The sequence below is a fragment of the Rutilus rutilus genome, assembly GCF_951802725.1.
Source record: "Rutilus rutilus genome assembly, chromosome: 9".
Lineage (NCBI taxonomy): Eukaryota > Metazoa > Chordata > Actinopteri > Cypriniformes > Leuciscidae > Rutilus > Rutilus rutilus.
The window spans coordinates 18431856-18459317 of NC_140223.1; the positions used below are offsets into that span (position 1 = coordinate 18431856).

Genomic DNA, 27462 nt, shown 5'->3' on the forward strand with positions numbered 1-27462 from the left:
CAATTATAGTTATTGTCACTACAATAATAATAATAATAATAATAATAATAATTATGATAACAATGACCATTATTATTGTTTTTGTGATAAGTGATGTTGTTGCTACCTCTACAACTAATATTAATATACAAAACAATTACAACCCCAATTCCAGAAAAGTTTTACGAAATGTCCCAACTTTTCTGGATTTGGGGTTGTGCTATAATTATTATTATACTGCAAAAAAGGATATATACTGATATGAAACATTGTAGCAGTGTCGATAGAGGATTTAAAAACTTTAAATAAAGTATAACGTTTAACACTAAAATGAATGCCCCATCTAGGAATAAATGTAAACATCTACAAAATAAGGTTTGAATGTGAGAATAATAAGTTGTATGAGGGCCTTGCAATCACTGTATGTACTTCAGCGGCAGTACACTGAGGCTGACAGGTATGTGAAGTGGAAAGTCTGCTCTGGATGCCACGTGGGATACACTGTTTGTTTAATCTAAGTGATAAAGGCAGACGGCAAACAGCCAATGGAAGTTTCTTGAGCGTATCAGCTCAAGGACAGAGAGTTGTAACACCGATAGAGCGTGATGATAGCTACTGCTTTCCCTTCCCAATCTGTTCACAGTCTGTTCCCCTAGGCCTAGAGGAATAGAGTTTAGCCCGGCTCAGAGCATGAACACGCATGAACTGTTAAGATTACTGACTGGAAAAGCAGAAAACGAAGCAGAGATAAAGCACGTCACATAATTTACTGCTCAGAAGAGAGTGTGTTTAATTAGTAACATTTTACATGTTTTTTGAGCCGACTCCTAAGAAATGGGAAACTTTTTAGTATGTACTGAAACAAGACTTGGGTTTCAACTTGGGTTTCATTTAGATTTTATTTAGGGCTGACAATCATGTTGATTGACAAAAATGAAGATAAACCATTTAAAAACACCTAAACTTACGTAATTTTTAAAAGAAATTAATACTTTTATTCAGCAAGAATGCATTAAATTGATCAAAAGTCATAGTAAAGACATTTTCATTGTTACAAATTATTTCAATTTTAAATAAATACAGTTTTATTTAAAGGTGCATTAAGCAACTTTTCATGTTAAAAATACCCGTTTTTCTAACCCATACATGCTTAAACAATTGCCTGATGGGCTGAATGAGCCCTTCTATGATCACTGCGATTGCCTCTATAATCCTGTACAGTAAAATAAATAAGAGGGATTCGGGTCGGAATCGACTGGGCGTGACGTCATGCGCGTTCACGCTCACCTGGCTATGTCTGGCAGGTTTGTGTATTCGTCGCCATTATCCGCATCAGCGAAGACAACTCAAGCGACTTTTGCAAAAGTAAAAGATGGATTCAAAGAGACCGGCTTCTAGTTCATCCCAAAACCCAACGCAAACTCCACGTAACCGCGTGCACAACTCTGGTTGCAGTTTCGCGTGTCGCCAGAAGGGGGCATAGTTCTGCAAAAACTCAGAGACTTGCGCAATGCACCTTTAAATGTTATTTAAATAAATACAGTTTTATTCAGCTGACTCTCAGCTGATCCACGTCTACCTATAGATCTTATGCGCTAGAGAAACGAGGGCGCCGCCATCTTTAGAAAATTGTCTTTTAACTTCCGTTTTTGCGGTCGCTCTGTATATTTCTATGGCATTGCTGTCCAGGAGTAATTCGCTTTTGAAGTGGATTTACTTAATGCCAAGTTAACGAAAGTTATCATGAGGACTGTACTGTTTAAAGCAGATGACTTAAATCTCAGTCGACCGGGAAGATTTTAAAACGAGCCGTTCATTAATAAACACACAGAATCGCTGTGAAAATACAGACAAACGGAAGTCAAAAGACAACGAGCGCTGCGCTGAAAAGGGGCGGGGCTACATAAGGTCTATAGGAATACGACGCCTATCACTGTATACATATATAAGCTCCTTCAGGATTATCAACAGCTATTGCGTTTCTCAGGAGCGAATTACCCTCCTCCATCCCCAGCTCCTCCTCTCGTCAGTCAGGATTTGGCATTCTGAGTCCCCCTGAATCAGACTAAAATTCTCTAATTATGTTATACATTCAAATTAATTCATGATATCTGCAATACATTCATGTTGGTTCTGTTCTGTTTACCGTAAGGGGGGTTATTGCTGCTCTCAGCACAGCCTTGCTCAGAACAGAACTATACTGCCAATCCTGACTGTATGCTAATTGTCAATCGTATTTGACGATAGTGGTCCTGACACAAATATTAAGCAGCACAACTGTTTTCAACATTGATAATAATAATAAATGTTTCTTGAGCAGCAAATCATCATATTAGAATGATTTCTAAAGGATCATGTGACACTAATATATAATAATTTTAATATTTAACAGCATTACTGTTTTTACTGTATTACTTATCAAATAAATGCAGCCTTGGTGAGCATAAGAAACATTTATAATAAAATCTTATCGACCTCACACTTCTGAAAGGTCCAAAGTGATTGTCTCTGGTACAGTAACTTGTTATATTAGGAATTTGTCCAACATTACTCCTCACGCAGTCACACGCTTTTCCTCATCCTTGTCCATGTGCTTGCTCTGCTTTTTCTTGTTGCTGGACTTCCCTGCGGCAGGCGTCTGTTTCTCTGGTTTACGTCTGCTGGGAGTCTGGCTGTCTTTCTGAGCGAGCACTTTGCTGTGATCTGCTCTGTCTTCATTAGGACTCAGTTTAGAAAGTCTGTCTCTCATCTCCTTCAGCCTCTGATCCACCGGACACTTCTGCAGCTCCAGCATTATCTGTGGCTCCTGAAAGCATGGGGAGTGTGAGAGACAGACAGAAGTGAGAAATACATGTTACAATGTAAATGCATTTGGCACTCCCTCCCACGTTGTGAGGGTTATCGGGGTCTCCACTGGCTGTTACCTGTAGAGGTTTGTCAAACTTGGACTCTTTCCTTTCCGGTGGGGTACGTATGAGCATTGCCCTGTGGAGTTCAGAGGAGAGCTGCTGGTGAACTTCATTAAGTCTGTTTATTTCTCTCTCCACACACAGCACCTGAAGCACAGGGAGAGGAAAAAGGGACATTTCCATAGTTGTACACTCTTCAGAATAAATAAAACATAAGATGTAAAAGTGCATTCACTCACTGGGACTTGAGACTTTAGGCCAGTTTGCTCTCGTCCTGCAACAATATACACAAAAGACCCAAAAATGTTAATATTTGCTCGGCTAAGAATGTTTTCAGTAAAGAGTTCTCACAAAACAAGTAATTCCTCACCATCTCCATGTCTGTCTTTCAGAGTTGGTTTTAGTTCCTGCAGGAGCTGTTCCAGCTTGAAGTATTTATATACTTGAAGTCTAAAATCAATTGAGGAACTGAGTTAATATGTCCTTAATGTTCATGTTTTAATATGTTTATGAAGTCAAATGCACCTTAGATTTGATACTAACCTCTCTGCCAGCAGGTGCTGTGAAAAATGGGTTTCAATAGGTATTTTTACACTGAAGAAGTTCTCTACTAATGTTCCAAAGGCCTCCGGTGTGTTTTCCTTGTCCATCTAACAAGTGAAAAAGTCTGTTATAGGCCTAGCTCTTCCTGGATTTCCTATAAATATTTCAAACAGGTGCCTTACCTTTCCTTTCCTCTGGTCTTCGGCGAAAGAGTGATGAAACAACTGCATGCTTAACGCCGATATGGCCAAGTGGAAGGCTTTTATGAAGTCGACAGATTTTGAGCCTGTAAAAATTTAAATGGCAAAAGATTTTAACTTTTAATTTTGCCGCTCCTTGAGTTTGGAATACATTGCTGATGTCACTGAAATGTGATAACATCTCTCTACACTGTAAATATTAAAATTAAAATGATTAAGTCAATTAACTTATGTGTTCATATGTGAATATAATATATATGTGAATATTTAATTGTCTTATTTTGTGTCTTAGTATTTTTTTTAAATATATTTTTCACTAATGTTCAAAAGTTTGAGGTCAGTCATTACAGTTACAGTGTAATTATACATTTAAGTAATGAGTAATAACAGTTAACTGTACTTACTATAGGGTTAGAGTTAGGTTTGGGGTTTGGTTTAGGGCTAGCCACATGTAATTATGCATAATTTATAGTTATTACAACAGTATGTGTGTGTAACAAGGACACTGTAAAATAAAGTGTTACCTTTTTTAAAGAAACTAATACTTTTATTCACCAAGGATGCATTCAATTAAATACCTCACAATATTACTGCATTTTTGATCAAATAAAGCTTTTGAATAGTAGTGTTTGTCCAGTACGCTTTTGATTTCAGACTGTCAATGTAAACAAGAATTATTTACAATGACATGTCTTCTTAAATAGTGACCTGTCTTGTTAAATACAGGTGGAAAAAAAGCTTTAGAGATATTTGAGTAGACAACTCTTTATGAAAGGATAGGGCAATCTCTCTTACCTGAGGTTATGTAAGCCATAGAGTGCAAGATAATGGAGATGAACTGGCCAGCATTTTGAAGTTTCTTCTCCAGTATGTACAGAATTTGATTGGCTGTGTCATAATAGAAGTCTTTATGGCAGTAGGCCAGCAGGTTATCACAGTGCGAGACTGGCACCGTCCTGGCCAACAGCAGCATGACAGGGGGGAAGTGACAAGCTCTGCTCAACAGACGCGCAACATGGCAGCCAAACAGGAAGACTGCGAAATGCTGGGGGGAAAGGTTGTCAAGGGCAACAGGGATCAGATGCGATGGTTCACTCTCCGCTGGACTGATAATTACTGAAGGAGAAGAAAGCAGATGTAGATCACTACAAAACTCTGAAACGATTAGGAGACCTTACAATACACACAAAACAGACATTTGTGAGGGGATACAATTTATTATACTATATATATGCAAACTGGTTATGCAAAAATATACAATATATACTGTATATAAAAAAAAAAAAAAATATATATATATATATAATTTCTTTTATGTATATTTGTATAAAATAGAATATGTTTTATATTTGTATTTTTTTGTTATATATCAGTATAATTAATTACTTTAGCTCATTGACATGAACAGCCTATTCAAAGTGCATTTCTATTTTAGCCCACTGAGCAGGATTAAATACTGAATCCAAAAGCACAAATGTGTACTGACCGTCCTCAGTCCTGGGCGTTTGGACAAGCGTCTGGAGAGATTCCTTTATCTCCTGCAGTGTTTTGGAGAGAGGCGTCAGAGACACAAACTTGGCCAGTTCCTCTTCACTCACACAGGGGATGGTGCTCTGCTGCTGACCTGACAGACGAGAGCATGTACTTTTAGCACAGCAGCAGTCCTGGGGTGAAAGGTTGCAAACTGGTTTTTAACAAGGTCAAACCTGGATCTGAGGAAGCTGCCTCTGTATCAGCACCCACTTTAAACTCAGGCATGTCTGAGGGTGAAAACTGTAAAATGATATCGAAACACTTATTGGGATAGTTCACCCACAAATGAACATTCTGTCACTGTTTACTTATTCTTGTGTCGTTCCAAAACCTGTATGACTTTCTTTCCTCTGTGGGACACAAAAGCTGTAAGCCATTTCGTGTATAATTTGTGAATGAAATGTAAACTGAACGAACTGATGTTTTTTTTTAAAAGACAACCCAAAAGCAATGTTATTTTAGTATTATTTATGTACTATTGTAGTATTTATAATGTTTTTCCATCTAATATTTATAATTTATTCCAGCTTTATTTCAATTAACTAAAACAACACTGCCTGAAAGAAAGATTTGTTCACAAATCAAAAATAGTGCCAAATGGACCACTTTTATGATAAAACATAAAATGATAATAGCATAATATTTGTGAGCATAATTTTGGAAGAACTTTTCATTTTTGGGGCATCCATCCCTTTAATATCACTAAAATCATTACAGGTTTTTTTTTATTTATTTTTTATTCATTCATACATTTTTACATTCATAGCTTATAAATGGGCTCTGTGTTGTTTTAATTGGTTTAAATGATTAACCTGAATGTATCTGGTGGGAAGTTCACTCTCTCGGATGTCTCTGTGGCTATTTATAGCTGTGCTGTCCTGTTGCTGCCAGACCTCCCCATTCATCCTGCACATCACTCCCTCCAAAGATCTCAGCACGGCCTCCATCAGCCCCATCCACGGCTCTGTTGCAAACACAAATACTTTCACTGACCTGTGACTGTTAAGAATACAGAAACCCATGTAAAAGGCGTTCAAGTTCAAGCAAACTGCTGTCTCACCATGAGCAGTTTCTCTTTTCATCAGAGCTTCACTGTCTAGTATTTTTTTCAACTGGTTCAGTTTTGAGGGTTCCATATTTTCTAGTGTGTCCTAAATTCAAGATGCAAAAGCTGATTAGTTATAGAGACTGCTTGTGTTATTTTATTTTATTTCGACTTTTTATTTCGGTCTTACCCTCAAAGCATCAATTTGCTGGCACATGTTCCTGTAAAACTCCTGTGTGTCTTTGCGATGCTTTGCCAGCTGGGACGCCAGATGTAAGTTCTGATCCTCTAACTTGTCATACAGCGTTTTCACATTGAACTCCTCCAGCTCCATTAGTGAAGTTCTGAAACCTTCACATGTTGGATCAATATGTGATTTGACAGAATTCACCAGAAGAGTGTTTGTATATTTGTCAGCTTTCAGACATTTCAGATGATTGTCTGTTACCTCCTTTGCAGAGAGCAAGTTCCTCTGATTCTGCTCCCTCTCCCACCCCTCTCAGACCTAGAGGCTCAGAGCTGTCCAAACTACAACACAACACAGCACACTCAAAATTGCACCACTTGCTCAGTATGGTATTGATCGTTTTAAATGCTGCATGTGAATTTAGGCATCACAACATAATGTGCATTATGAAAAATGGATATTAATTTTGAGATCTGCTAATGTATCACGGATATAAGATATTTAGCAGTTTTCAACATTGGTAATACAAAAAAAAATGTTTCTTGAGCAGCAAATCAATATTTTAGAATGATTTCAGGAGGATCATGTGAAAATTCTGCTTTACAATCACAGGAATAAAATAATACATAATAAAATATATTAAAATATAATAATAATTTTTTTTATAATATACTGGTTTTACTCTATTTTTTATAAAATAGAGACAAGAGACTTTAGAAAATTAAAATTACTGGCCCTAAACAGCAGTGTATATTGGTCAATATTTTATATTTAGTCAAAGTTAATTTCTTACATTTTTACATTACATTTGCCATTACTTAACGCTCACTTAAAGGGGCTATACTATGTCGAATTCAGAAACCCTTGTTATTAGCATTAAGTGAACTGCAACCAGCAACTTATTGCTCGTGCTCGCACTCATGTACTGTACTTGACCGTGATTCAATCACGAATACTCATGGTGAAGTTCTTTTTCATTCTTTGCTTAGGAGTAAAAAGAAGTTGGAAACCTTTGCAGCGATATACTGTTAACGAACATCCAGACGCTGTCCACGCTGCTGAGAACAATGTTTAGATGAATATGTAAATATGTGCTGCAGCCTGCATGCTTTCCTCTCAATAACAAAATAAACTGTAAAAATGACAGTGGCGAGAAAGTAGCAGTTAAGAAAGCATCTGTTTATTGTGGATATGTTTGGACCATCTCTGCAATTCACTGGCATCATGTTGACAGATGAGGTAAGTAAAATTACACTGTTATGATAGTTTGATTATAAAGTATATTTGAGACCAGGCATAGACTATATAGATCTGGCTATATGAGACTATAGTTTTCAATTAATTCCTTTTCTTTGCTTGACACATTGACGTTACCATACATAACAGGGGCTTTCGCACCAGAGGAACATTTTCATAGTTCCTAAAACTATTGGCGAAAGTACCCGGATGTCGGCGCATTCGCACCGCAGGAACTACGAACCATTTTAGTTCCAGGAACTCTTTTGGAGGAACTAATTTAGCTCCTCCTTCAGAGTAGGGTCTAAACCAGCACTATAGGAACTATCAGTGACGTTAGTGTACGTGGATTTGCCGAACGCACACGAAACACCAGCACCCACCATTTAAAAAAAAGCTATGTAAACACACAGATTATAGCCTATATTTACTCCTGAAACTAACTCTACAAACATGGAAAACAGTGATAGATGGACCTCTTAACCTTTACGCTAAGGAGAAAATCCAACGCAGCTTTGAGGGGACCAACCAGGCGAAACATGATTATGTATTTCTGCTCAGCTAACAACACTGGACATCAACCGCACGACATACGCTAATAACTTTTCATATACTGTCTCCTTTCTATGTATAACAGTTCTATCTAATATCGTATTAGAAAGGACTGTTAGACAGATTGTAAACTAATGAACACGGAATGTGCAGGCACTGTTTGTTTGCTCAGGCTCTGGCGTTCTAACACCACCAAAATAAAAGTTACAACAACGAGTGCGGGCTTACGTTACTTCAAAGTTCCTACTGGCGGTGCGAATGCAACAGGAAAACGTTCCTAGGGGAACCATTAGTTCTCAGGGAACCACCCTGGTGGCTAGTTCCTAGAACTAAGTTCCTAGAACTATCTGGTGCGAAAGCCCCTTATAGCTCTTTCGGCATTATCCTGAACATTGTATAAGTATAGAATGGAAGAGAGGCTCTCGGGAGCGCACGTAAACGTCACATCCTTTTGATTTTCCAGGCAAAAACGTCTTGAGTCCTTCACATAAAAATCAGTCTACATGCTTTCATAGACAACCTAGGAAGTTGGGGAAGGTCTTTTTTAAGTTTCCTAGCTAGCTGTTCAAAGATTGTCAATAAAAAAGTGATTAATATGTGAAAATTCTTACATATAGCCCCTTTAATGTTGATCTTTAATAACAGTAATAATTTGATAAGAATGTTAAATGTAATCTATTGAAAATGTCAAAATGAATATATATTTTCATAATGTAAATTAACATGTAGCGTTTCAAACGACTGATTTTAGCGTTATCAGAATTGAAATATTGGTGCATCCCTAGTATTCTTGCACGTTCTAGTGAACATGCTTGTAACAAGCACCAAGAAACCTGAGCAATTAGCAGTTGACTTACCCGTCCGTATTAAAAACATATTCAATAGGAACACTGGGTTCACCCAAGCTACGCCACTTGGGCTTTGGCCTCCCTCGAGCGATGAGGTTGGACCGATTAGGCCTCAAGACAAGAGCAGAGGCTGTCAACACTATTATCAACAACACCAGCAGAAACAAGATCCCTATGGAGAAATACCAAGCACAGTATGTTAAGCATTCCTTTTGGCAAGAAAAATGCAACTTTCTATTTCAAATGCATCATAAGCTCCTCTTGGTTCACCTGTGATGAGCCCCCAGTCTGGAAGCAGGTTTAAGCTGTGTTGTTTGACAATCCCATGTCGCACTAGCTGTGCGGGGGTGGTGGGTTGGAACGAGGCTGTGGTGGGGTTACACTCAGAGCCCTGCTCACTCACGACTACTATCAGACTCCAGTCCGGCACTGCGTTATCCAGGAACACATACTTTCCCGGCTCCACGAACACATGAGCAAATCTATTAAGACAAATCACATGAAAATCAGATGCAGATGCAGATGGCTTTTAAAATTCTCAGGGGGGCTTGCGCTTGAAATCGTGTTCCAGGTGGTGGGGGTTGTGTCCCCTCGGTTGAAATCGCATTTGGATTAAATCGCTTTGCGGTTTAAATTGCGTTCCAGGTGTGGGTTGGAGGGGTTCAGATCATCATAGGAGGGCTAAGTCCCCGCATGAAGCCGGGCATGAAGCTAAATGTGATATATCTACTGTATCTATTTTTACCTGCTGGAATTTAGCTGTGTGTGTATGACGAGATGCTGCAGACGTCTGAAGGACCCAAAATCCCAGCCAGGGTTGCTGCTGAACAGGTGGTCCTTCTGGTATACTGGGAAGTGACTGTGGTGGCGGTCTAAATTGACAGGATGACATGAAACATGCATACATGTACACTGAAAAAAAATTGTTACTTGAAATGAACATCTAAATGAAAGGTTTTACTGTACTAAAGCATAAAATACCATAAATATGTTTGCAGAGATTTAGGAAACATGCCAAGTTCAAATTCTTGTTTCTCTGAAAAACAACGTTACAGCCATTTATTCTATTTTGAAATGTGTGTTCCTTGTGGAAATGTCTGTTTTTGTTTAGGTCCATGTGATCCGCCCCCTGCCAATTTACCTAATAGTATTAGCGATGGAAGCCAGAAAACAAACTGGGTCAGAGATCGCAAATTCTATCCGACCTAAAAACCCCCAGCAATAAAAACATTGCAAACATTGCAAACTGTAAGGCTCATCACTTTCCATTGTCAATAATGCAAATTTTGATTGTGTGTCCTCAATCTGGCAACCCATGTGAGTGTTGAGTCTGAGGAGAAGGGGAAAGAAATAACTCTCCAATATTTTGAATTCGGACTGCAGTACCCAGTCCAACCGCTAGCTGTCAATATTACATAGTGCACTTTTAACTGGTTTCGTTGAAGTCAAAAACATGATTTAATATCGCTAAATCAACTTAGATTCATAATTTTTTTAATCAGGAAGAAATAGCTCCTTAAGGTAAAAAAAACAGGTTACCACTTTTTAACAAAGCCATACCAATGTGGTTGATCGTGAGCTGAAAGATGAGCATGTCGTTTGGGGACAGACATGCTATGGGATTTGGAATCCGTGGAAGAGGCGCTGAAACCTCATTCTGATCAGCATGTCTTCTCCTCCTGTAATCTCTCTCCAGAATTTTGACTGGTTCTGAAAGGAAATTCCACAACAAGCATTAAAGTTTTATGATCTGGACAATCTTGATGAAAGACACACAAGCTTATTATTAAGTGTGGGTTTGGACCTGTACTTAAAGATTCTTGGGCAAAATGTTTGAGTCTGTAGGTTAGATCAACACAGTGGTGAGCAAAAGCACTGTCAGCTTACCTGACATTAAAGAGTCAATGAGCACAGGGTCTTTTAAAATCCAACCAAACACTCCCTCGGGAGCAAACTGGATAAAGTGGATCCTTCCAATGTTCTTAACGTGAACATCAGGTCCTAGTACATCTATCATATTCTGAGTGAGGAATGAAACAAAGTTATACTGAGGATGAGCTGACATCACTAAGCACAAGCTTTTCTATCACTATAACAACTGATACATATTAATAATGAATCCCCTTTCTAAAACAAACAGCTGATAAAGTCCAGAACTCACCCTGCTCCAGGTTCTGCTTTCATCTGTGGCTTTGATTCTCAACAGCAGCTGTCCCTCTGTATCCAGCCTGGCAGAGAGCACAGGTAGTGTGGACATGCATGAAGAGTTACACAGCTCCTCCACTGACACGTACCTCTCACAGTGACAACTGAAGAAAAACATCACATAAACTTCTCATGATAAAGTCAGCTCATTATGTAAGGGATAATGTGCAGTTAGATGGTCATTATCACAAAATAAACCCAGACAGGGTGGTCTTGTATTGTCATGAAGGGATTTATTTTGCGTTAATGTGCCTGTAAATGATTCTGCCTATTTAAATTAAATAAATAAATATGAAATATTGATCTAAAAATGATTTTATTATTTATGAAACTAGCACAGCATATAATATTGGTTATCAGTGACAATCGTCAAATATGCACGTATCAATCAGAATCAAGTATTACAGAGTGCCGTCTAGTAATAACTTTATATACACTTATAATAAAGTTCAGTTCGTTAACATTAGTTAATGCATTAGGTAGTATTATTGCATTAGGTTATTATAAACTAATAACAACTTTTTACAGAATTTAAAAATGAATGCAAAATAATTTAGCAAATATACTATTGACCATTATTTTTTTTATCATAATACATTAATTTATACAACTGTTAAAAATATTATTGTACATACCGTTCAAAAGTTTGGGGTCAGTAAGATTTTTATTACGCTCAGCAAGGCAGCATTTATTTGATCAGAAATACAGTAAAAAGAAATAGTATTACAAATTAAAACACCCATTTTCTTTTTAATATATTCTAAAATCTATGTAAAATGAATTCCTGTGGTGACAAAGCTGAATTTTCAGCAGCATTACTCCAGTTTTCAGTGTCACATGAACCTTCAGAATTCATTCTAATAGGCTGATTTGGTTTGATTTGAGTTGTGCTGCTTATTATTTTTGTGGAAACTCTGATACATTTTTTCGGATTCTTTGATAAATAGAAAGAATTGAAATAGAAATCTTTTGTAAAAGTCTAAAAGTCTTTACCATCATTGTGTATGTGTAGCACTGTATGTGAACTTACATGCCCATCCCTACATCCAAAGTCCCTCCCTGAGGTCCACACGTAACATTACAGGAATAAGTGGATGGGACGACACATTCCAGCGTAGAGGCCAGCCTCACTTGACCTGCCCAACAGCGCTTCTTTACCTTCACAGAATGAAGAGCTCCTTACCGTCTTATCACACAGTTATATGAAAGAGACATAGAGCTAAAGTACACATCTTACCTCAGGCTGACAGTCCAGTTCACTATCTGCAGTGAAGCTTTTTAAGTCCAATTGATTGTAGAAGACAAAACCGGTCTTACACAAGCATGACCCATCCGAGTGCTGAAACGCACGGTTTTTGCCTATGCAGGTACAAGAGGACGCCCCTATGAAAAGAATCAAAATAAATACATTCCATGGTCTCTGATTGTTTTTTAAGAGTATAAAGGGCCATTCACCCAGAACATGTTCTTGCTTTCTACTGTGCTACTTTTTCATTGTTTTTTTAATGTAAACATGTGCAGACATAAAAGAAGTTATTAAACTTATTAAAAACACGTCTCTAGATATTGCTATATATAGCTACAGCAGGTAAGCATGTCTGCTTGGGCTGGTTTGACAATATTGATTTCTCGTTTTTAATCGATTTTCATTTAGTCTATGCTGTTTTCAGTTAATTCAGTTAATTCATTTCTAATTCATTTAGTCAGCTAGAACTCTAGAGAGAAGCATTTTTCTAAATAGATGCACTGTTACTATTACTATTAATAGTATTACACTATTACATAATAACCTGTTGTCTTCATTATTTAATGTATTTTTGAATAAATCTGTCACGAAAACAAGTTTTTCTTACAAACACCATTTAAATGTTTCTATCTCAACAATTAACTGAATTATAAACATAATTATATCATTAAAAGGTTTATTTAAAAACTGCCTTATGTGCAATTTAAATATTTACATACAACTCAGTTTTGATTATTAAATTAACTTTTGGTTTTTGGCTAAATTAATTTTTTTATTTCGATTTCAGTACAAAATGTATTTTGATGCATCAGTATTTTTATTTTTTATTCCACTAACCTGCATCTTGTGTTTTTGAGGCAAAAACATGTTCAGTGTGAATGTCCCCTAAGGCTTGACAAAATATCCTTTAGTTTTCTACAACACATTCTGACCTGCATCTGAGGTGGAAGAACTCCCACAGGGGAAACAGGCTCTCTGGGCGTACAAGTGATTGAAGGTGCCTGGTGGGCATTTGTGACATTCCTCAAGTGATTCTGCACTAGTGCGGTTTCCATATGATCCAGGCGGGCAGGGAACAGGCTCAGAGCTGCCTTGTGGACAAACGTACCCTACTGGACAGGATTGATCGCTATAATGGTGTGAGCCTAGTAAACAGATCATTAAATTCATTAACATAATCAATCAGTGCTGCTTTTGTTAGTCTATTTGATTGTAATTTGGGAGTTCTTCAGTGCTGACCCGGAGGGCAGTGATGTCCTGGAGGGCAGAGGAGGCACTGGAGGTGAGGGGACCAACGAGGCCGATAGGTGCCGGCCCCACACATCACACAGCTGCTCTCCTGAGACTTCCTCAGTCCACTGGTGTTCAGCGGCATCCAGCCGTCCGGACAGGGCAGCATAGCAGAGCTGTGGGCTGGACAGTAATGTGGAAAAGTGCATCTGCAAAAGGAGATCATTTTGTTTTAATCATGTTTACATTTAATTACTAGTGTTTTTAAAGATGAACTTTAAATGAGCATTATATGACGGCAAACATAAAAATGTACATAATAGAGGAAAGGAGCATTACAATTACATATCCAATTTCAAAAATGTCTAATATCGCCCATAACCGATGTGGTCCCGATATATCGTACATTCCTAATTGGTTGGTGCTTACACTTGCTTCTGTGAGCTGTAGGTGTGAGATCCTTCAGGACAATAGTATCCTGCAGGACACGGTCTGGGCTCTCCTGTCTGGGGTCTACAGTATGAACCAGCTCTGCAAGGGATCTCTGTCACTGAGCCTGTATGATGGATCACTTTACTATACTTTACAGTTATATATATGAACTTTTTAGTGCACTTGTAAATGTGAATGATGCACCTACCTGCAGGACATTCATAAGAAGCTCTACATGGGATGCCTGCTGTATTAGGCTGGCCTGTGGTGCGAGGGTCTGGGCAGTAGGTTCCAGGAGGGCAAAGCTCACACTGGCTGACAGCAGCTGCCCCGGCCTGTGCCCTCATAGTGCCTGCAGGGCAGGACACTGGGAAACCTGTCCCACTGCACCAATGACCCGGTGGGCAAAGGAAGCTTGAGAAATCAGTGAGCCCTGAAAACAGTTAATATAGTTTACTGATGAAAGGAACAAAAAGATAATCTAGACAATCATTTTGAACATGAAATGAAGTGGTTATACAAGGATATATGATTAGATATGGTATATTATATACATTTTGGGATCAGTGCGATTTTTTTATAAGTTTCTTATGCTCACCAAGGCTAAATTAATTTGATAAAAATACAGTAAAAGTGTAATATTTTGAAATATATTATGCAGCAATTTCTCCAGTCTTCTGTGCCACATGATCCTTCAGAAATAATTCTAATATGCTTATTTGGTGCTCAAAATTTGTTTTGTTTTTATCATTATGTTGAAAAAAGTTGTGCTTCGTAATTTTTTTGTGGAAAAAAATTCAGATTCCTTAATGAATAGAAAGTTCAAAAGAACAGCTTTTATTTGAAATTGAAATCTATAATGTAACTGTAAATGTAATTATAAATCTCTTTACTGTCACTTTTAATCAATTTGATGTGTTCTTGCTGAATAAAATTATTAATGTCTTTAAAAAAAAAGACTGACCCCAAACTTTTGAAAGGTAGTGTACATAAATATACGATTATATATAGTATGTTATATATGGTATGTCAGACCTGAGGAGTTACAAAAAGTGCCAGGTGGGCAGGTGAGACAGTCTCCCTTGCTCCCTGCCCCAGATGTGGGCCTGTATGTGAACGGGGGACATTGTCTGGGCCCGGGCCGCCCCTCAGACTCATAATCAGCTATGCCATCACAGTAATAGCCTGGTGGACACAAGCGTGGGATGGGATCACCTATAAGAGGGCAGAAAGCAAAAGGATACTTATTTTTTCATTCCAATGGATGTAGCAAGACATGTAAAACTACTTTATATAAGTATATACTAAGTATACACTACATGGACATCTGTCAGGTAATCAAACACACAGTATTCACACATAGTAGCATTTAGCATCTGACATACCCTCTAAGCACCATTGTCTTGGAGGACAAAGCAAACAGTTATGTACAGCACTTGCTCCAGGGGTTTCTCTTATAGTGTTGGCAGGACAAGATAAAGGTTCCTCAGTACCTTCAGGGCAATAAAAGCCTGTCCAAAATAAACAACACCAGGAGTAAACACACACTCTGATGAACACCTACAGATTAAATATCTCAGATTTATAATCATATAAGATTCTTAATCACTTTATTCATGTATTAAGACTCTTCATCGGATTCATGGAAGGGTTTAGACGAAGCTGAATAACGTACCAGCGGGACATGGTCCAGCACACTGCGCTCCCCACTCACACTGGTCTCTGTTGAGAAGAAAAGCCGCCTGAGGGGTGAACTCTGAACTTCCAGAGATGCATACAAATCCAGCAGCACACAGACCTTTGACCTGTCCAGCCCTGAGGAATAATCAGACACAAAAACTCATCAAATTCATCAAAGTTTCATTACGTTCAGAAAAAATGGGATGTATGTCCACAAATTACACAATTGTTTAAAAGTTTGGGGTCAGTAAGATTCTTTTGGGGGAAAAATAATCCTTTTATTCAGCAAGGATGCATTAAATTGATCACAAGTGATCATACATGTATAATGTTACAAAATATTTATATTATATATAAATTATGTTCTTTTGAACTTTCAACAATCAAAGAATCCTGAAAAAATTGCATCATGGTTTACACAAACATATTAAGCAGCACATCTGTTTTCAAAATGTGTCTTGAGCTCCAAATCTGTATATTAGAATGATTTATGAAGGATCATGTGACACTGAAGACTGTAATGTAATGGCTGCTGAAACTTCAGCTTTGCCATCACAGGAATAAATTTAAATAATTTTTCAAATATATTAGTGGCAAGCAGGGTGGGGCAGAGAGCCGTGAGAACGGAGCGATGCCGGTGGCGCGAGTGTTAATGCGCACCCATGGTGGCAGACTCTACTTCGGCACCACTATAACAATGTTTAAGTTCAGCAAAGGAGGCGTGAACCGGCAAATTATCAACGTATCTTTAATTCACAAAATAAACAAACAACAAAACCAAAGTAAAGTGGCAGCCCCTCACAGACGACTGCCGCATAAACTAAAACCATTTCTAAACCTCAGTAGATTTTTCACATTGTATTTAACATTAATGTTTCATACAGCATTATATTTATGCATATAGTACAATAATCTGTAAATATTTTAATACTGTAATTGTGATCTGATGTTGCATGATCACCAAAGAGCAAAGAACAGCCTAAATTAAATGATTGTTTGCTCCTGTATCTGTTGCTGGGTTGAGTTGCACACACACATTCGTTTAGTGAAATTCAAAAGAGACTCGCTTACGGTAAAGGCAAATGTGTAATGAAAATGTGCGCCCTGAATTCATTCAGTCATGTTCGAAAATTTGCCATAAAACCACTCTGCTTGTATGATAAATATGTTTTTAGAAATTTGTAATTTTATATTTTAGAAAACCTAATGGGGCAATAGTCTGAAAACACAGAGATTCCACACTTGGAAATTACTCAAATCAAATTCCATACTTTTCCAAACTGTGTAGGAACCCTGTAAAACAAAACAAGAACATAAAGTCCAGGCCTGGTCCTCTCTCATCTTCCACTGTCGTCACTTCGGGAGCTCCTCCGTGGGACTCGAGACCGGTGTGGCGTGCAGGTGACGCTTATAAACACTCGTGCCACCGGCCTCATTCTAACGACTCTCTGACCCATCCTGCTTGCCACAATATTAAAATAGAAAACTGTTGTCGGCGCCAATAGCCTCGTGGGCAGCGTGCCGACATATAGTGCCGGTGCGCTTCAGGCGGCCAGAGTTCAAGTCCCGGCTTGCGGAACTTTTCCCGATCCCGATCCCATCTTTTTCTATTTTTCTATTTTCTAACAATTCTATAAAACACTAGATAAAATAAACTAGTGAGAGAATGTAAAGTGTCCTTTAAGTTTATTTTCTAATAGTTGAAGAAACACCCTTATACAGTATATGATCTGTAGACGTACTTGCAGAACTTTCCTGGTGGACACGGCAAACACTCTCTCTCCTCCTGCAGACCCCTGACCTCAGGTGGGGTGTATGTGCCATTTGGACAAGGCTGAGGAACCATTGTGGCTGCAATTAAAAGCACAGTCGGATAATGTAAATGTACCAATGACACCACGGAGAGTTACAGCAGCATGGGTTACGGGTTACCTGCAGGGCAGTAGGAATGTGGCGGGCATGGCCGGGGGTCTCCAATAATTGCCTCCTCACAGTAATAGCCTGGACGGCAGGGGATGCAGTTATCCGAGCCTGGATTCGGTTGGTACTGTCCCGTGGGGCATGGCAAGGCCAGGGGTGAACCCAAGGGACAATAATGACCCTGAGAAAGCAAAACCTGTCAGTCAGGCTGCTAGACTCAGATTGAAAATGGATAGAAGGTGTGAAGGAGGCCGAACTGACCTTAGGGCATAGGAAGGCGTGTGGGGTGGTGGAGGAGAAGTCAATGGGGCAGTAAAAGCCAGCAGCACAGGGCCCAGTTGGAGCATTCAGGCCCTCGCTGGCACAATAATGCCCTGCTGGGCAAGGAAGACAGCTTTCTATGGAGTAACCCCCTGTGGGCAGGTCAATAAATAGTTATATTATAAACACAAATCACTGTATATTAGTAAATAAAATATTGATGTGCAAAAGGTTATAAAGAATATGGGAAGGGCAACATTTAGATGGATGTGAATAGTATATTGCTAGAGTGCATTTATAAGAGCAACTAAAGTTGAATCTGTGCAATATTATTTGTGCACATTTGCTTTAAGCTACACAGCCTATTGTTTTTGCTAGCTCATTTATTTTGATGCTCTGTTGCGCTCACCCTGTTAAATTATTCATTTGCATCTAAATGCTGCTCCTTTAGTGTTTTTTCTATGCGTATAATAACTGCCCTTTGAACTGCTTTAACATGAGGCTCTAAATGTTTTATAGATTATATTCAAATAAATGTGTCGGTTTGTACACACCGGTGAGGTTACGAATGCTGCCTGCTGGGCAGGGCAGAGGCATTAGGGTCCCAGAAGGGCAAAAGTGACCACGTGGGCAGGGGCCATTCCGGAGGTAGCCAGTCGTATTCAGAGGTGCAGGATTTGGAGACCCTCCTTGGCAGAAATAACCCTGCTGGCACTGGCCTACAAACAAAACAACAGTTAGTACATATGATACAGTCACTGACCAAAACCAAAGTGTGGAATGATATCAGACCCTGTGGTTGAGATGTTCCAGGTGAACTGCAGTAGAGCCCAGTAGGGCAGGGCACACAGGCAGCCTCTGACTGAGCCCTTGTAACCTGTCCCAGTGTGCCCACAGGGCAGGGTATAGCTGCAGCAGTGCCAACAGGGCAAAAATGACCTGATGCAACACAGAAAAGACAGCAGACTGTGAGCAAACATAATAGCATATACTGTACACTACCGTTCAAAAGTTTCTTTTTTTTAAAAGAAATTAATACTTTTATTCAGCAAAGATGTATGAAATGTATCAAAAATAACATAAATAATGTTACAAAAGATTTCTATTTCAAGTAAATGCTAAAAAAACTTTTTATTCAATAAAGAATTTTGGGAGGGAAATGTAATAAAGTTTCCACAAAAAATATTATACAAAATCAGCATATTAGATTGATTTCTGAGGGATCATGTGATACTAAAGACTGAAGTAAAGATGCTGAAAATGTAGCTTTGCCATTACAGGAATAAATTACATTTTAAAATATATTAAAATACAAAAATATTATGTATATGTAAATTGTAAGAATATTTCACAATATTACAGGTTTTACTGTATGTTTGTTCAAATAAATGCAGCCCTGGTCAACATAATTGACTTTTTTTTTTTTACATTTAAAAATCTTACTGACCACAAACTTTTGAACAGCAGTGTCTTATTTTAATTTGTAGCAGAATGGAAAGACATAATTAATTACTCATTATCCATTATAATCTCAGCACTCGGCTGGACTCACCCATGGGACATGGAGAAGGCTCCTGTGTGCCAGGGGAAGGACACATAGTGCCAGCTGGGCATGAGAGACAGTGGGCGGCGCCAGGAGCACTGCTATATGTGCCAGGCTTACATGGCACTTCCAATGGAGCTCCGATGGGGCAACTGTGTCCGCTCGGACAAACATAACCCTGTAGTCCATCTACTGGTCGAGCACTACGACTGCCGTTCATACAAACATATCTGTGGGGGGACAAATAAGGCTGTCACAAACTATATTCCAAAAGAAAATCATTATTTTATAATTATATGCCAGATTTTGGATGCCAAATGTTTGTAGAATCCTCCACTGATAGAAATGAGCCAATCGCAAAAGCACTTCACTGCCACTCCACTGTATCTGTTTTCATTACTGACCACAACTGGATAGAAACTGGATCCACATAGTCATTTTAATAAGTTTTCTTTTCAAAGCCATTTTCTGACTCATTTACACTTCACGTCACATTTGCGTAATAGAAAATATCAATTATAGTTACAGTGCATCTCAGTAATGGACAATAAATCTTTAACATCTGAAATCATGCCACTAAGATCCATTAGCAATGCATGAGTGTACCCGGTTGGCTCAGCTCAAGTGGGTGTGGGTGTGGGTGTACAGTTGTCAGATGACTGTGTTTAGCTCCTGAAAAGCATAGATATAAATAATTACCCAGCATCACAGAGAGTTGCTTCTGATGGATGGATCATAGCAGTCTGCTCACAGAAGTACCCAGGAGGACACGGCTGGCACTGCTCTGCCCCACTCAACCCTGGGGAGCTGGAGAATGTTCCGGCGGGGCAGGGGAGAGGAGAGCCGATACCAGCCGGGCAATAATGGCCAGGCGGGCACATGTTGCTGCCTGTAGATTCCATCTGCAAATCACACATTTTAAATGAATTTAACCCTTTGTAAACACACAGTGTCTCTGTTAAGAGACAGAACTGATGATATATACCATGTTTCCAGTGCCATCGGGGCTTGTGGCACCCGAAGGGCAGTGATATCCATCCTGGCAGTGCCCTGTAGGCTCTGAAAGGCCATGGCGAGCACAAAACATGCCTAGATAGACAGATTACATGGATTAGATCCTTTTCCCACACAAATTTGTACACTACTGTTCAAAAGACTGACGTAAAGATTTTGAAAGTCTCTTATGCTAAATATATATATATAACAAATAACTAAAATATTTAAAATTACAATTACATTTCAAAACAAATGTTTTCTATGTAAAAATTGTTTTTATGTATTTGATTCCTGTGATGGCAAAGCCATAACCCCAGTTTTCAGTGTAACACGATCCTTCAGAAATCATTCTAATATGCTGATATGGTGCTCAAGAAACATTTCTAATTATCAGTGTTACAGTTGTGCTGCTTAATATGGGAAAACTGAAATCATTTATTTACAAAAAAACAATCATTTATAACACTATAAATGTATCTACTGTTACTTTTGATCTATGTCATGCATCCTTTCTGAATAAAAGTATAATTTCTTTCCCTCAAACTTTTGAAGGGTAGTGTATTTGCGCAATTAGTCTTGTTATTTTCATGTATTTTCAGTCTGACCTGCAGGACACGGTAGACAATCCTCCATACTGGCTGTCCCAGACTGTGGCTGCACTGTTCCTGGAGGGCAGGGGAACTGAGTGCCCTGTGATGTGCCCATGGGGCAGAAATGTCCCAGTGGACATGGAAGAGGCTCTGATACTGCTTCCCCTGCATTGTAATGTAATAGGATCTATTGTAATCACTTTATAAAAAAGCACAGAGATGGTTTTAAACGAATTTTCTTGTAGACAGAAATAATAACGCACCCGGACAGTAGTAGCCTAATGGACACGGATCACAGTTTTCTCGGTGGCTGTTGCCCATGACGAAGCTGAAAGTGCCTGCAGTGCAGGCCTGGGGCTTGTGTGTGCCTGCGGGGCAATAGAAACCGGCAGGACAGAGACTCTGCTCAGGACTGCTGGAGCCCCAGTCACAGAAGTAGCCTGCAGAACATTCACCTACACGGTACAATAGAATTAGACAATAATAACATATGACTCATGGTTGCATCATTCAACTCCAAATTCTGCCATAATATCAGTGCTTTAACTGTATTGTTATGGTTTTAAATCAGGGTTCTGTAAAACTATACCCTATTCCACAAAGGACAAATGAAGCAAATAATTTTATTTTAAAATGTTTGAAAGAAATAATAGAATCACTGCGCTCGACCAGATCAGGGTGCAAAGAAAAATAAATAAATAATATTTACACCCTTTATGTGTGTGAAAATTTAAATGATGATTAAAAAAATGAGGAAAAAGGGGCATGTAGCTTTTGTCTTTGAGACCAATTATATTACCATGATAATTTAATGAACCAATGAACTGATTATATAATGTAATAAAGTTAATGTTTTTTAATGAAAGTTATTATAAAGTGTTAGCAAGAAAGCTAGCTCCTTGGGTTGGCTGACAGTCTTTTTAGGGGACTCCGGGTTTGTAAAGATTGAAAAACCCTTAGTAAAAGAGCTAAACAGCTCGTCCACAGCAATGTTGTTATTGTGCCAATAATGAGCCAATAGCAAAAGCACTTCACTTCCACTCCACTGTGAATCCTGTTTCTAGTCTAGCCGTTGTGGTCGGCAATGAAAACAGATACATAGTCGTTTTAATACATTGGTGGTCAGAATTAATGGCACCCCTGGTAAATATGATCAAAAATGGCTGTAAAAAAATAAATCTGCATTGTTTATCCTTTTGATCTTTCATTAAAAAAAAAAAAAAACACAAAAATCTAACCTTTCATTGACATAAAAGAATTGAAAGTGGGGAGGAAATCACATTATGAAATAAATGTTTTTCTCCAAAACACGTCGGTAAAATATCTCTGAAGTATATTCCCATTAATATTTACCTTTATTTAGCACACCAGGGTGACTAGGAACATGAAATTGTCTAGCTATGACTTCTTGTTTCACAGGAGTTTAAATATGACGAATACACAAAGGCCACATTTCTTTAATCATCCATCACAATGAGTAAAACCAAAGAATATAGTTCTGATGTGCATCAAAAGATTGTTGAGCATCACAAAATAGAAAGTGGCTGTAAGAAAATAGCTAAAGAATAGAAAATCCCCATTTGACCATCAGGGCAATAATTAAGAAGTTCCAATCAACTAAAGATGTTACGAATCTGCCAGGAAGACGACGTGTGTCTATGTTGTCTTAATGCACGGTGAGGAGGAAAGTTTGAGTGGCCAAAGACTCTCCAAGGATCACATTATGGAGAATTGCAGAGAATACTTGAGTTTTGGGGGTCAGAAAGCCTAAAAAAAAAGATCAAACAACCCTTACACAACCACATGTTTCTGAAATTCCAAGATGGCGGCGCGAGTACATCGCGAGGCTCGCGGTCTCTCCAGATTCTGTAATTTAGCAGTATTTTTCTTGCTCATTTCGGGTCTGTTCGTCCAGAACAGTTGTGCCTTAACATCGTACACCCAAGGTGAGCTTTTGGATATTGGTTTGCGAATTTCCGACAGTTTTATGGACAACCTTCGACTCCTTCCTGAGATCGCCAGATCACCCGAGGCTATGCACTCTGCCCGGCCGGGCGGAAGTGCTCGCAGGCGCCGGCGAGATCGTAAACAAAGGCGGGGGAAGCGCGGAGGACTAAGAGCTAAGCTAAAGCTAACACCACACCGGCTCTCTTTACCCAGCATTTTCCTTGCCAATGTACGGTCGCTGTTGAACAAAATGGAGGAGATTCGACTCAACATCACATACAGCAAGAGACTTTTGAACTGTAATGTTCTAATTTTCACGGAAACATGGTTAAACAGCGGAATACCGGACAACGCTATTGAGCTAGCGGGACGCCATACATTCCGGGCGGATAGAACATTAGATGGCTCCGGTAAGACCAGAGGTGGTGGATTGTGCATTTACATTAACAAAGCTTGGTGCACAAACTCTGCTATTGTTGGGAGACATTGTTCAGCTAACCTTGAGTTTCTCATGGTTAAATGTAGACCGTTTTATCTACCGCGGGAGTTCACTTCCACTATTATAACTGCAGCCTATATTCCCCCGGATGCTGATGCCAAGTTTGCTATGAAAGAACTTCACGCAGCCATCAGTAAACAACAGACCGTTCACCCGGAAGCTGCGTTTATTGTTGCGGGTGATTTTAATCATTCAAACTTAAAGTCAGTGCTACCGAAATTTCACCAGCATGTTTCCTGTCACACCAGAGGAAACAAAACCTTAGACCATGTTTACACAAACATGGCTGAAGCTTACGTCGCGACACCCCTCCCCCACTTGGGACAGTCAGATCACCTTTCTTTGTTCCTCACCCCCAAATATGCACCTCTGATCAATCGCGTGAAGCCATCAGTGAAGACCATCAAGGTGTGGCCTGCGGGGGCAGATTTCTCACTCCAGGAAAGGTTTCTACACACAGACTGGAGTATGTTTGCTTCTCAAGCCACCAGTGGCTCTCACACGGACATTGACTGCTACACCTCCTCTGTACTGGATTATATTAATACCACCATTGACAGTGTTACAACCCAGAAGCAGATCACCACATACCCAAATCAGAAGCCATGGATGAACAGGGAAGTGCGACTCCTATTGAAGACACGCAATACTGCCTTCAGATCAGGAGATGCACAAGCCTATAGCACATCCAGAGCAAATCTGAAAAGGGGCATCAAAGAGGCCAAGCACTGCTACAAGCTTAAGATAGAGGGACACTTTTCCAACGCTGACCCTCGGCGCATGTGGCAGGGCATTCAGGCCATCAGTGACTACAAACCCTCTCACTCCACCCCCGCAGCCACTGATGTCAACTTCCTGAACGAGCTAAATGACTTTTATGCTCGCTTTGAAAGAGACAACAGAGAAACTGCCACCAAGCTCAAATCCTCAGCTGACCACCCACCGATCACACTCTCCTCCAAAGATGTCTGCAATGCACTGAGCAGGATCAGCGCGCACAAGGCTGCTGGACCAGACAACATCCCTGGACGCGTACTCAGGGCATGTGCGGAGCAGCTCGCTGGGGTTTTTACAGACATTTTCAACCTGTCTCTTGCCCAAGCAGCTGTACCAACATGCTTTAAATGCACTTCCATTGTGCCAGTGCCAAAACACTCCAGCCCGAAGTGCCTTAATGACTACCGCCCTGTAGCACTCACACCCATCGTAATGAAGTGCTTTGAGCGGCTGGTCCTGGCACACCTAAAAGACTCTCTACCATCCACATTGGACTCACACCAGTTTGCCTACCGTAGCAATAGGAGCACAGAGGATGCAGTCTCCATGGCACTGCACTCTGTGCTCACACATCTGGACAATAAGAACACTTATGCACGCATGCTGTTTGTTGACTTCAGCTCAGCATTCAACACTGTCATCCCAACTAAGTTAATAGCCAAACTTGGAGACCTGGGCTTCAACACCTCCATGTGCAACTGGATTTTGGACTTCTTGACCAACAGACCCCAGAATGTTCGATCAGGCTCCAACTGCTCCACATCCATCACACTCAACACTGGTGTACCACAGGGCTGTGTGCTAAGCCCGTTCCTCTACTCCCTCTTCACCTCCGACTGCAAGCCTGTGTACGGATCTAATTCCATCGTCAAGTTTGCGGACGACACTACGGTGATTGGTCTCATCAGCAACAACGATGAGACTGCCTATAGGGAGGAGATCAAGCACCTGGCCACATGGTGCACCGAAAATAACCAGCTCCTCAACACCACCAAAACGAAGGAGCTCATCGTGGACTTCAGGAAAGTGTCAAGAGGCACACACGACACCATCCACATCAATGGAATGGCTGTTGAGCGTGTCTCCAGTTTCAAGTTCCTGGGGATCCACATCTCGGCGGACATGACCTGGACAACCAACACCTCCAGCCTGGTCAAGAAGGCTCACCAGCGCCTTTTCTTCCTGAGGACACTGAGGAAGAATCAGCTTTCCTCCACTATCCTGGTGAACTTCTATCGCTGTGCAATAGAAAGCATCCTGACCAACTGTGCTACAGTGTGGTATGGGAGCTGCTCTGTTGCAGAGCGCAAGGCACTGCAGCGGGTGGTGAAAACCGCCCAGCGCATCACTGGGACCCCACTACCTGCCATCGAGCACATCCAGAGGAAACGCTGTCTGCATCGAGCTCGCAGCATCCTTAAGGACTCCTCTCACCCAGCCCACAGACTGTTTTCTCTCCTGCCCTCCGGCAGGCGTTTCAGGTGCCTCCGGACCAGGACCAGCAGACTAAAGAACAGTTTTTTCCCCAGAGCTGTCTCTTTATTAAACTCTAACCCTCATTGATCCCACTCCCCTCATATACTGATTGACTCTCCTCTCCCTCCTCACCAGAGGCGGACAGAGTACACAGCTTCATTACTTGAGTAAAAGTACAGATACCCCTTGCTAAATTTTACTCAAGTACAAGTAAAAGTACTACAGTCAGATGTCTACTTAAGTAAAAGTACTGAAGTACTTGTTTTTAAAAGTACTTGAGTATCAAGAGTACAAGAGTAAATTTTTTAAATATTGCATTACTACTGCCACAGTGCTTACATTGGTAAACACAGCAAACACTTGAAGTGAAAACTATCATTAACTTGTTCAGAAAATTGAAATAGTCTGGCGAGGTGGGGCCACGGGTTGGCACATTCCCGGGACGGACCTGCTGCGTCTTCATCCATTGTTTCGTCCATGGTTTCGTCTCTTATCTAAATCTGACCATGGAGTTGACTTTGGCGGAAAGCTGAAGGTGATTGCTGATAGGCTGTCCCAATCAGTGGCGCATCCAATCACGATTGAGAGGGAAACAACAAATTTAGGGTTTCCGAGATTTTTCTTTTTTCCTTTTTTTTTATTTTAGAAGAAGTAACGGGTACTCACGGTTATGGATAGAAATGTAGCGGAGTAAAGAGTACAATATTTGCCTCTCAAATGTACTTGAGTAAAGTCATGAGTACTCCCCAAAAATGATACTCGAGTAAAGTACAGATCCCTCAAAATTGTACTTAAGTACTGTACTCAAGTAAATGTACTCCGTTACTGTCCGGCTCTGCTCCTCACACCTGCCTCCATTTTGTTATTTGCAATACTATAATGTTCATTTGCACTGCTGACTGTTATTACAGTAACAACTGTTTACATATGCATCTTGCACTACTACCTTGACTGGAATATGCTCAATTTGCACTGCCGACTGTTTATTACAGTACCGACTGTTTATATATACATTGCAATATCGTACCTTAACTGTAATATGCAATTACTTTCCACTGCACTTTCACTCGGATAGCTTCTGTCCAAACTTTATTTGCACTACTTTAAATCCATTGTTACACTGCTCATTAGCCTAACTTATACATATATCTATTTGTTAAATTCTGTTTATAGTAATAGCCATCTGTATATTATGCTCACATTCTGTTTATAGTAACAGCCATCTGTATATATATTCAGTACATATCTATCTGTAAAATTCTGTTTATAGTAACAGCCATCTGTATATTATATTCAGTACATATCTATCTGTAAACATTCTGTTTATAGTAATAGCCATCTGTATATTATTATATTCAGTACATATCTAGCTGTAAACTCTGTTCACAGTAATAGTTATCTGTATATTATATTCATAGGACAATCTATCTGTAAATTTTTGTTTATAATAGTATTCAACTCTATATTTATTCAGTACATATCCATGTTCTGCACTTATGGAACCACTGTATATCCTGCACTTGCTGCTATAGCACTTCTGGTTAGACCTAAACTGCATTTCGTTGCCTTGTACCTGTACTTGTGTAATGACAATAAAGTTGAATCTAATCTAATCTAATGTTGTTTGG

General features: G+C 39.7%; 3 protein-coding genes across 3 annotated transcripts in view; all 3 read right to left on the reverse strand.

The window, feature by feature from the left end:
• Window positions 1–2053: 2053 nt before the first annotated feature.
• LOC311296341 (uncharacterized protein) lies at window positions 2054–3029 on the reverse strand. The gene is made up of 2 exons (XM_084418045.1): window positions 2904–3029; window positions 2054–2785 (listed from the first exon to the last, which is right to left on the reverse strand). The coding sequence occupies exons 1-2, from the start codon at window positions 2958–2960 to the stop codon at window positions 2534–2536; spliced, it is 309 nt and encodes a 102-aa protein (XP_084274171.1). The 5' UTR covers window positions 2961–3029; the 3' UTR covers window positions 2054–2533.
• Window positions 3001–5522, reverse strand: LOC311297340 (uncharacterized protein; the record flags this gene model as incomplete). The annotated part of the gene is made up of 7 exons (XM_084419589.1): window positions 5338–5522; window positions 5118–5255; window positions 4427–4747; window positions 3614–3717; window positions 3432–3538; window positions 3259–3338; window positions 3001–3035 (listed from the first exon to the last, which is right to left on the reverse strand). Exons 1-7 carry the CDS (start codon window positions 5387–5389, stop codon window positions 3001–3003), a joined length of 837 nt encoding a protein of 278 aa, XP_084275715.1. The 5' UTR covers window positions 5390–5522.
• Window positions 5523–5838: 316 nt separating this feature from the next.
• The window catches only part of LOC311297341 (uncharacterized protein), a gene marked incomplete at its 5' end in the record, with an annotated part of 29262 nt that continues 7638 nt past the window's right edge, over window positions 5839–27462 (reverse strand). The window contains 29 exons of the mRNA XM_084419590.1: window positions 5839–6128; window positions 6225–6315; window positions 6400–6560; window positions 6658–6737; window positions 9042–9204; window positions 9303–9514; window positions 9778–9904; window positions 10593–10742; window positions 10920–11052; window positions 11194–11341; window positions 12268–12395; window positions 12475–12620; window positions 13416–13628; window positions 13723–13922; window positions 14143–14269; window positions 14354–14578; window positions 15181–15360; window positions 15582–15656; window positions 15821–15960; window positions 17568–17676; window positions 17758–17926; window positions 18007–18158; window positions 18561–18725; window positions 18799–18945; window positions 19559–19779; window positions 20309–20451; window positions 20535–20638; window positions 21151–21300; window positions 21399–21590. Of these exons, the coding sequence (XP_084275716.1) occupies window positions 5932–6128; window positions 6225–6315; window positions 6400–6560; window positions 6658–6737; window positions 9042–9204; window positions 9303–9514; window positions 9778–9904; window positions 10593–10742; window positions 10920–11052; window positions 11194–11341; window positions 12268–12395; window positions 12475–12620; window positions 13416–13628; window positions 13723–13922; window positions 14143–14269; window positions 14354–14578; window positions 15181–15360; window positions 15582–15656; window positions 15821–15960; window positions 17568–17676; window positions 17758–17926; window positions 18007–18158; window positions 18561–18725; window positions 18799–18945; window positions 19559–19779; window positions 20309–20451; window positions 20535–20638; window positions 21151–21300; window positions 21399–21590 (4448 nt within the window). The 3' untranslated portion in view covers window positions 5839–5931. The remainder of the gene's footprint in view (window positions 6129–6224; window positions 6316–6399; window positions 6561–6657; window positions 6738–9041; window positions 9205–9302; window positions 9515–9777; window positions 9905–10592; window positions 10743–10919; window positions 11053–11193; window positions 11342–12267; window positions 12396–12474; window positions 12621–13415; window positions 13629–13722; window positions 13923–14142; window positions 14270–14353; window positions 14579–15180; window positions 15361–15581; window positions 15657–15820; window positions 15961–17567; window positions 17677–17757; window positions 17927–18006; window positions 18159–18560; window positions 18726–18798; window positions 18946–19558; window positions 19780–20308; window positions 20452–20534; window positions 20639–21150; window positions 21301–21398; window positions 21591–27462) is intronic.

Coding starts and splice junctions, on each gene's coding strand:
- LOC311296341 (XM_084418045.1), bottom strand. CDS start 2,960: ATGCTCATACGTACCCCACCGGAAAGGAAAGAGTCCAAGTTTGACAAA. Junction 2,786..2,903: donor AGTTTGACAAACCTCTACAG/GTAACAGCCAGT, acceptor CCATGCTTTCAG/GAGCCACAGATAATGCTGGA.